The 10,067-nt window shown below is 38.7% G+C and overlaps 3 protein-coding genes and 1 pseudogene across 3 annotated transcripts; 1 reads left to right on the forward strand and 3 right to left on the reverse strand.

The window, feature by feature from the left end:
* Positions 1–298: 298 nt before the first annotated feature.
* LOC131307650 (NAC domain-containing protein 6-like) lies at positions 299–1,934 on the forward strand. The gene is made up of 3 exons (XM_058334274.1): positions 299–659; positions 771–1,039; positions 1,182–1,934. The coding sequence occupies exons 1-3, from the start codon at positions 491–493 to the stop codon at positions 1,629–1,631; spliced, it is 888 nt and encodes a 295-aa protein (XP_058190257.1). The 5' UTR covers positions 299–490; the 3' UTR covers positions 1,632–1,934.
* A 459-nt stretch (positions 1,935–2,393) lies between these two features.
* On the reverse strand, positions 2,394–3,422 carry LOC131307192 (uncharacterized). Its single transcript, XM_058333602.1, has one exon. It carries the CDS (start codon positions 3,303–3,305, stop codon positions 2,394–2,396), a length of 912 nt encoding a protein of 303 aa, XP_058189585.1. The 5' UTR covers positions 3,306–3,422.
* Positions 3,423–5,005: 1,583 nt separating this feature from the next.
* LOC131307193 (uncharacterized) lies at positions 5,006–6,035 on the reverse strand (annotated as a pseudogene).
* A 1,445-nt stretch (positions 6,036–7,480) lies between these two features.
* LOC131307194 (uncharacterized) lies at positions 7,481–8,402 on the reverse strand. Its single transcript, XM_058333603.1, has one exon. The coding sequence runs from the start codon at positions 8,400–8,402 to the stop codon at positions 7,509–7,511; it is 894 nt and encodes a 297-aa protein (XP_058189586.1). The 3' UTR covers positions 7,481–7,508.
* Positions 8,403–10,067: the final 1,665 nt, after the last annotated feature.

Consider the following 10,067-nt stretch of genomic DNA (forward strand, 5'->3'; position numbering starts at 1 on the left):
AATTATTTGTACTATGATGGAGTATTTTTCATGAGCAATCCAATACTTAATTTTTACAGACATAGAAACTTGCACAAACAAATAGAGAAGTGGCTCGAATCATTCTGAAAATGGGCCGTACTACACTAAAATCTTGCTAACAACTACTCGTACTATGTGTTTTTCCGTGTCTTCCGTCGTGATTAAGATCAGTGGGTCACTGTTAACCGTGTGGACCCACCACTCAAAGACTTTATTTTGGGACCTCACAATCCACGTTAACTCAAGTCTTTCTTCATGATAGCTACGGCCACCCAAGAAAAATCAGTAAATCACCAACCCAGTAAGTTCTCGTATAAATTAAACCCTTAGTGCACCCTTCTCTGTGTGCATGGGCATGTTAAAGCAGACTGCCTTGCTATCCATACAGGTTACAGACGGGGACAAAAACCCAGTTAATTAGTGATCGATCGGTAGACGTTAATTATTTGCAACCACTCTAGCTAGGCTAATGGAGGAATCAACAAATGATCAGCTTGAATTGCCGGGATTTCGGTTCCACCCCACGGAGGAAGAGCTTCTCAGCTTCTACCTTAAGAACATGATTTTCGGGAAGAAATTATACTTGGATATAATTGGTTTCCTCAACATCTACCATTATGATCCTTGGGACTTGCCAGGTATCCATTGTGTTCTAAAGTTTCTTGAATATATATATATATATATATATATATATATATATATATATATATATATATATGCATGTAATTAATTAGACAATGTTGTAACAGGGCTGGCAAAGATTGGGGAGAGGGAATGGTACTTTTTCGTGCCAAGGGACAGAAAACATGGTAATGGAGGGAGGCCTAATCGGACCACTGAAACTGGGTTTTGGAAGGCTACGGGTTCGGACCGCAAAATACTGAGCTTATCTGATCCAAAAAAGATGATAGGTTTGAGAAAGACTTTGGTGTTCTATATGGGAAGAGCACCGCGTGGTTCCAAAACTGATTGGGTCATGAATGAGTATCGTTTGCCTGATACTCTCACCTCTCCAAAGGTATATTGTTTAATGTTTTTTTTCTTCTCTTCTCCAAAGGTACCTTGATTTGTGTGTAACAACCTTGCAATTACTTCCAAACCAATGGATTTAATTGTATTAATTTGGCTTATTTAATAAAGTACTACAAATTCTATTGCAGGATATAGTATTGTGTAAGATATATAGGAAGGCAACCTCTTTGAAGGTGTTGGAAGAGAGGGCAGCAATGGAATTAGAAGAAATAAAGACAACCACCAATATTCATGCCCCTCAACCTTCACCTCCACTAACATCACCAACCGACACATTCTCCTTTTCCGCTCAATACAAGGAATACTCGGCGGAACCAATGGCCATGAGGGACATGGCATTCAGTAAAGAAGAAGAAGAGCTAGTTAAAGTAGAACGAAATGAGTATGAAGAAGCAGATGAGAGCAAAGGGACTACTACTACTACTTCTCTTCGGTTACCATGGCACAAAGAAAAGTTGCCAGAGCTGCAAGTGCCTAGGGTGAGCATGGACTGGACCCAAGACTCCTTTTGGACGCAGCTAAGGAGCCCATGGCTTGACAATTTGATGACGCCATATGCTAATGCACTCAACTTTTAAGGTCGTTTTTCATCAAGGCTAAGTTAAGCAGAGATTCGCAATGTAGATATATTACTCCCGCATCCTTGATAGGGCCAGTGAACTGTCTTTATGATCAGCTGTCTTCACAGTGGTGAATTTGAATAGAAACTTTGAAGTGATGATTTTTAATTACTAGAATTTAAAAGAGTCCACTTTTGTGACTCATTATCTGTAATTCTACTGGCTAGTTACTGATACTCCAAGAAGAAAGACAGCTGCACAAAGCTTAATTAATGATTCGGAATTCCAATGAGAATCTCACAATTTTCTTATCAGGTCAAATAATTTGTAATTTGGTTTGGGACAATTGGAATCTTGACAGCTTTGCTATTATTTTATTTTTTGGGGGGGTCTAAGCACTATCATTATTTTTTAATAAATGAAACTCCGTGTGGCCTTGAGTCCATGATTATACCCAAGTTGATCTGTTTAGATTTGAGAAAGCAAGAAATAGAAGAGAATTAACTTTTTTGAGGAAAGGGAAAAAAATTAACTATGACTACTTATTTAGTTCCCTTTATACCATTACCTTTTACCCTTTTAGTGCTTAATTAATTAATGGTGTGGTTCCTTTTCGAATCATTGATTTAGCTTACAATTGGGCATTGAACATCAGAAGTAATAGGAAGAAGCTAAAATGATATTGAACATCGGTAATCATTTATATTCAGATGGTATATGCTACACGAGTATTTTCTTTTGCGCAAGTATGAACAACTAATCAGAAGACTTTTCTATGAATCACAAAATTTTGATTCCAATGATACCGAACCACGATTTTCTTGCCTTGCGATTGAGAATGTTGAGGAGGGAAACTCTAGTTTTAATTAAACGTCTGAACAAGCATTCTAGTCCTTGTTCAATATCTTGAATGCTCAACTCCGTCTTTTGCAATAGATTTTGCACTTCCTCCACCTGGATTGTACCATCAAATTTGCTTGTCTTGTGACCTTTGAGCGCATTTAACGCAACATCAACTTTCTCAAACTCATTTGTGTTTGTTTCTTCGTCTTTGGATTTGGATAGCACCAAAGAAAAGCCATTCAGCTTTGATTTCACCTTTGTCCCTGACAGATTGGAAAACAAGGACTCAAATACTGCAATGGTGGTTGCTTCAACCTCCTTTAACAATGTAGCAATTGCCACAGTGTCGTGGTCATTGTGCGAATCTGAGATGCTGTTCTTGCTTTTGAAACTCTTCATAATCTTTAGGGACTTTTGGATCTCTTTTGTAGCGTTCTTTCTAGAGTTCAAGTACCCTCCCAACTCACTTCCATCTCTTCTTCTCCGCAAGGTCAAAAGAAGTCCTTGCAAATCTTGCTTTGTTTGTGTGGAGATATCTTTAGCAATGGCACAGAAGTCCAAAAGCCTTAGAAATCGGTCAAGCGCATCATCTACCCATTTCTCGTGGCGTTGTTGGGAAAAGACTTGTTGAGTGTGTGGCAATACAAGGGAGTCATCCAGACACTCGTACAATCCTTCGAGGACACTTAGCCTCTCGGCAACTGATGATAGCGATGAAGAGGTAGATCCAAAAGCCCTTAGTCTGCATAAATGCTCATCTCCTTGAGGAATGAGCGGGTGAGGCCTAGAGGGCAAGCTGATAGAGCGAGCATGGTAACCGGATTTTGATCTCAAAGGAGAGGAACTCATTTTGTTTTGCAATTGGGAATAAGGCTTAGAAGCTGAATTTGCAAAGTAAAACTAATGAGTTGGGTTGTGTTCCTTTCTTCATTGTCATAGGCTATATATATACCACTGAGAAAAGGAGACAAGGAATCTCATCCATTCAGCAATCACATGAGTGCAGCGTGATTGTGATTTGGATCTATATGCTCTAGCATAGATGATTGTGCAACGTCTCCCCCAACCAGGACTCAGTTTGACACATCAATTTTTTTTAATGCAATACTGTCCATATTGGTAGATAAAAAAATGCAATGCACGAGTGGCATTAGCACACCGGCTGTCTCCTCTTGCCAGAAAATATTATTGCCATATCTTCGTTGTTCATTGAGTTCTATTCAACATTGTGGATCCACGAATGCACGCGTTGTGTGCCAATCGTGTATGTTTTATTCATATTCTTTAGCCTATATTCTTTGAGCAGTAACAAAACTAGCCTTTAAAGGGCAATTTAATTTACTGATTCATTAGCATCAGATTGATGAATATGTAAGATTGTGGGAAGGAGACATAAGGAATCCTTCCTCTTGTATTATAAGTGAGTGGTAACGTGATTTTAAATGAGATCTAGGTGCTATATATGTTGCCAATGTTCATGTAATGTCCCCTCCCAATCCTTCTTACCTTGGAAAATCACAAGTACACCTTAACATATTAAAATGGTTCGCATATTGTGCAATGCACTAGTGGCATTAACTCACTTCCTTTTCTCTCATGAGATGGGATTAACAGGGGTGTCACTATTCTGAAAGAATGCCAAGACGACAAGTGTGCTTGTTCACTAGTTTGTATGCTATTCTTTGTTTTTATTTTTATTTTACAGTACTTGTGAAACTATGACAAATCAAATGGTAATAAGATGTGATTTTGCTGTTTAGAGGCCTGTTCTGAAAAACCAGGCAGGTAACCAGGGAGATCCACTTGGATGTTGCCACGTCTTTCTGTGATTTACGTATAGAGATGGAATTTCCTAACTCTTGTAATCAGACAATCAGTGTTAGATCATCACCTTCAGACAATTGGAATCTCCACACATTTCAAATCATTAAACTACATAGAATCCACATGTGGCCTCAGTTATAACAAATGCATTATGTGATCTGAATATTTTAATACAAATCAGACTGTCATAACTTGGTATAAATAGAATACAGCAATGCGTTGTAAACTTACAATATTTGGTTAGTTGGAAAATATATAATCTGAATGATCCTCCATACTGAAAGACAGCTGTAAAAAGCTTGAATTCGTGATTCAAAATTTCCATGTGAATACCATAAATCTTTTTATCAGCTCAAATAATTTCTCATTTGCCTTGTGACATTGAATCTTGATAGTGTGCTATCGTTAACTATGTGTTCTTCCCGGTGCTTTGATTAACTGAATTAGATCTGTTCAAAATTTTGAGAAAAAAGTAACAACATGGGCGAGTTTCATCGTGTTGAGGACTACGTCTGCAAAAAGTTAAAAGTTACTTTTAAGAGAAGGAATTTTTAATCACTTTAAATATATATAGAGCCGTTTCCCATAATTGCGTGGTTGGTGTTGGTATTGTTCGTTTAGTTTACAAGTGATATTGAACAGAAGATGTAAATGGAAAGAATTGATATACGGAGTAGTACTGAAAATGGTCACAAGTAAATGGTTTGTCATCTCATGATAGATACAAGTGTATTTTCTAAAACTCATTCATGTATGCGCAAGTATGAAGCTAAGCACAAGCCTTTTTCCTCTGATTTAACAAAAATTTCTGCTGCACACGATGTTGCACCATGATCTTCTAGGCTAATGGTTGAGAATATTAAGGAGGGAAACTCTGGTTCTAATTAAACACCTGAACAAGCACTCAAGTCCTTGTTCAAGATCTTGAATGCTCAACTCCATCTTTTGCAATAGATTTTGCACTTCCTCCACCTGCATTGTACCATCAAATCTGCTGGTCTTGTGGCTTCTGAGCGCATTTAATTCAACATCAACTTTGTCAAACTCATTCGCGTTTGTTTCTTCGTCCTTGGATTTGGATAGAACCAAAGAAAAGCACTCAGCCGTGATTTTACCTTTGTCCCTGACATATGGGAAAACAAAGACTCAAACATTGCAAGAGTAGCCACTTCAACATCCTTTAACAAGGTAGCAATTGCCAGAGTTTCATGGTCTTTGTGCATATCTAAGATGGTTTGCTTAAATTTGATACTCTTCATGTTCTTTAGGGACTTTTGGATCTCTTTATTCGCTGCCTTTCTAGAGTTTATGTACCCTCCTAACTCATTTTCATCCATTCTTCTGCGTAAGGTCAAAAGAAGGCCCTGCAAATCTTGCTTTGTTTGTGAGGATAAATATTTAGCAGTGGCACACAAGTCCAAAAGCCTTAGATATCCGTCTAGCACCTCTTTAACCCATTTCTTGTGGCATTATTGGGAAAAGACTTGTTGAATGTTTGGCAATACGAGGGAATCATCCAAACGCTCATACAGTTCTTCAAGGACACTTAGCCTCTGGGCTTGCAATGATAACGAGGAAGAGGTAGCTTCGGAAGCCTTAAGTCTGCACAAATACTCATCAACTTGAGGAATGAGAGGGTGAGGTCTACAGGGCAAGCTGACAGAGCGGGAATGGTAACCGGATTTTGATCTCAATGAAGAGGTATCCATTTTCCTTTCAAATTGCAACTAAGGCTTAGTATTAGAAAATGCAATGTCAAATTTTGTAGATTGGAAATTTGGTTGTGTAACTTCCCTCATCATCATGGCCTCTATATATATAACAGGTTGATGGAGACAAGGAATCTCTTCATTCAGCCACCACCTGGCAGCAACGTGATCATGATTTGGATCCATCAGCTCTAGCGGAGATGTTTGCGCAATGTCTCCCCAAACCAGGTCTCAAATTGCCCTAGAAATTATTTTTAGTGTTAGTATTGCACGTGGTGGTTGATTAAAAATGCAACGCATGAGTGGCATTACCACACCGGCTGTCTCCTCTTGTAAGAAAATGTTAGAACCATCGATATTTTATACTTTCCATTCATCAATATGGATCCATAATGCACACAACATGTGCAGATATTTTAAGTTTTATTCAATGTTCTTTAGGATATACTCGTGGATTAGTAACAAAACTAGACTTTGAGGCCAATTCAATTTCCTGATTCATGTTCCAGCAGACATAACTATACCTTTCTCTTGTATTATAAAAATGAGGGGTATCATGATTTTGAAAGGGATGTAAAAGAACTATGTTGGCAATGTTTAGTAATGTCTGCTCCCTAACTTGCCGCTCGTTTCTTTAAACCTTGGTAGATGAGAGACACATCTTAACATGTTAGAGTAGCCCATACTTTTATAAGCAAATGCACGAGACGAGAGGCACCGACACACAGCGCAAATCTTGCAAGAAAATGCCAGCACCATTCTTCTTGCAAGTGTGTATGTTCATGTGTTTGCATCTTTGAGTACATTTTGTCTGTGTTTTTTGCACAAGAATTGGTAAATCAGAGATCCAATATGTTGTGATTCTCCTGTTGAGGGCCTGTTTTGAATGATTTTTCAACCAAATTAGGAAGGTAGCCAGCAAGATATACTTTTTTTTTGCCACCTCTTCTTCCATGATTTTACAGAAATGGAGTAATCAGGCTGTTCTCCGAACGGAAAGACACCATTCTTCTTCCATGATTTTACTGTATCAAATTTGTGACTAGACGAACATGTGAACCTCACTATATTTTAAACCAGTGTTTGTTCATCACCTTCAGGCTCGACATCTACGAAAATTATTGAACTACATAAAATCCTCACGCGACCTGAATTATAAAACATGCACGATTGGTTATACATTCTAATAATTTCAATAAGATCAAAAAGAGTTCTTACCATATTTCTTGAACAATGAGCTCATTCAACACGTCATGCTTCCTTCCCCTGACATATTTCTCTCAGTTTCATGTCGGCTACTAAAATTTAAATAAGAAAGATGTAATGAGATATTACTTTTATCTTCACGTGGTTGATGGATAAAAGGTCCAAGAACAGGAAAGAGTTAAAGTATAATGGATAAGCCAAAATTTTCATAGATAGTGGAGAAATCACGGGTATATTTTCATTTCAAGTATAAATATCTAACTTCTATGCTTTTCTCTGTCTAATTACACTTTGGATGCCCATAATTTTCTTGCTAGTTGTTTAGACTGTTGAGGAGGGATACTCTGGTTTTGATTAACTGCCTGAGCAAGCGCTCTAGAACTTTTTCGACATCTTGAATGCTCAATTCCAACTCTCCTAGCTGGCTTGGCACTGTCTCGATCTTTGTATTGTCGACAGATTCCATTGGCTTACCACGAATCAGAGATTGAACTGCTGCATCAACCTTCTCAAACTCGTTGATACCTGTGTCTTTGACTTGACATGATGCACTCATCTGGTGCATAATTTTCGAAACCAAAGACCATCCACTTCCCTTTTGCACCTTTGTTCCCACAGCACAAAACAACAATGACTCCAACACCCCAAGAGTGAATTGTTCAACGTCTCTTAGCATGCTGAAAATGGCAACAGCTTCATGGTCTCTGTCAAAATCTGGAACCATGTCTTTTTTCCGAATGCTCTTCAAATCCTTCAGCAACTCTCTGATAAGCTTTTTGACCTTATTTCTAGAGGTCAAAAATCCCCCAACGTTATTTGAATCCCTTTTTCTCCGCACGACTGAATGAAGTTCTTTTACATCTTCCTTGGTCTGTGACAAAACTTCTTTAGTGGCTGCACAAGCATCCAAGAGCTTGAGATAACCATCCAACGCCTTATCGACCCATTTCCCATTACATACTTGGGCTAAGTTTTGCTGATTTTGTGGGAGTAGAAGTAAATCATTGACAGAATGATATAAGTCTTCAAGGCCAGTTAATCTGTTGCTTATGGATGATAGTGAGGAAGAGGTAGCTTCGGAGTCAGAAGCTCTTAGTCTACATAAATGCTCATTGAATTGAGGAAAGACGAGGGGATAAGATCTTGAAGGAAAGCTAACAGAGCGGGCTTGGTAATGGGATTTTGATCTCAAGGGAGTGGAATCCATTTCTTTTGCTTGTGATTCGAGCGTGGCTTAATTACTAGTGGAATTGCAAGAACAAATACTATCTGCCCTCCACTTTAGCATATGGTCAGTATATATATCTACATCATTGGCGTGTAGGTGACACAAGGAAGCATATCCTTTTCAACTTATCTGCGAAAACGTCACTAGACTTGGATCTAATATCCTGCCAATGTTTACGGAATGTCTCCCCACCACCTGGCTCTAGCTAAACCACTACTCAGTTGTTCATCTCTTCCAATCCCCCAATGGTTTGTGTTTGTTGAATGTTGAATAAACCATATAAAATGCAATGCACGTGGGGGATGACACGGTTTCTTTATTTCAGGCAAAAAAAAAAGAAAGAATAGAAAGAGATGCCAGCACAGTTGACAATATTGATCGATTAATTACTCTTAAAGTTGAGAACCAGAAGGCCAACCCCATTGTTGGTACGTGTGAATGTGAATAAAGAAAGTCCAAATCCATGTGTGAATGTGATTACATATAGAAATTGATCTAAACAGTGTCTCAGCTATGTTTACGTGATGTCTCCCTCCCACCACGTCCCCCCAGCTCACTACCAATTATTTCTCCTCAACACAGACAAGCCTATCTTAACACGAACGGGTACTAATCTAATCTAGCTTATCAATGAATTGCACGGGCAACACAACATAGGTGGGTATTGGATAATTTTGATACTCCTTCGGCAGTAGAACCAATCTCTGATTGATCAGCTAGACTATGTGAAATTCAAAACCTCTTTTACCCTTTTCAGCCTCCGGGCCGCAATTTAGTGTTAGTCATTGGAGCTATCTAAAACTGGGATATCATAATTCTGAGGAATCCACCAGATCGAATATCAACGGCAAATCAATTAAACTGTGTTAAGCACACTGTCATTTGCAAATAAAATGCAGGAAATGTGGCAAGAATAGCAGTTACCAAAGAATGGCAGCAAGTACATAGATTTGGTCTCATAATGCGCGGGCGGATGAGGAAGCACGAGCGCGAAAGAGTCTTTCAAAAACGTCACAAACAACTAAAATTCGTGAGTGCAAGAAGTGAGAGCGCGAGCCTAGAGCAAGCATTGAGAGTGGGAGCGAATGCTGTTTTGAAGGATTCTACGACTAAGAGTAGGACCTGTATCTTTCATTCATGTAAGTACATTTTTTACTGGAGAGGACGTATTCACTCACTCACACATACAACTCGCTCGTGCAAACTGGAACGTTAGGAATCAAGTCTTCATTTGCAGATTAATTTAGGCCCACGAGGATACCCGTTTTATAAATTATTAAATGGCATTGAGATTCCCAATAGTTTGAAGGGGGAAACACCTGTCATTTGAGTGTTGTATCATGCCCATACAATGGCAGTTACTGGGTACCTCGTGTGCATATTATTTATTCTCAATACTGTCTGAACAAACCATGATCAACTAATTGTTTTCAAAATTAAAAAAAAATTAAAGATTACTAAGTGCTAAGCTGGGACGTAGGTGGGAGGGAGACAGCATAAACATAGCTGATCAAAATATTACTAGGTCAAGATCGCAACGAGGTTGTCATCTGTTGATTCGACTCACTATGTTCGTTCACCCCATCCTATAGTTCTGAACCCACAGTTCCTGTGCAGTGAGTTACAGGAGAAGTGCCGATCCAA

The sequence above is a fragment of the Rhododendron vialii genome, chromosome 11a, assembly GCF_030253575.1.
Source record: "Rhododendron vialii isolate Sample 1 chromosome 11a, ASM3025357v1".
Lineage (NCBI taxonomy): Eukaryota > Viridiplantae > Streptophyta > Magnoliopsida > Ericales > Ericaceae > Rhododendron > Rhododendron vialii.

Bases quoted from the DNA above. Each gene is read 5' to 3' on its own strand.
- LOC131307650 (XM_058334274.1), top strand. From the start codon at position 491: ATGGAGGAATCAACAAATGATCAGCTTGAATTGCCGGGATTTCGGTTC. The intron at 660-770 runs GTATCCATTGTG...ATGTTGTAACAG, and splicing joins TGATCCTTGGGACTTGCCAG to GGCTGGCAAAGATTGGGGAG. The intron at 1,040-1,181 runs GTATATTGTTTA...ATTCTATTGCAG, and splicing joins ATACTCTCACCTCTCCAAAG to GATATAGTATTGTGTAAGAT.
- LOC131307194 (XM_058333603.1), bottom strand. From the start codon at position 8,402: ATGGATTCCACTCCCTTGAGATCAAAATCCCATTACCAAGCCCGCTCT.
- LOC131307192 (XM_058333602.1), bottom strand. From the start codon at position 3,305: ATGAGTTCCTCTCCTTTGAGATCAAAATCCGGTTACCATGCTCGCTCT.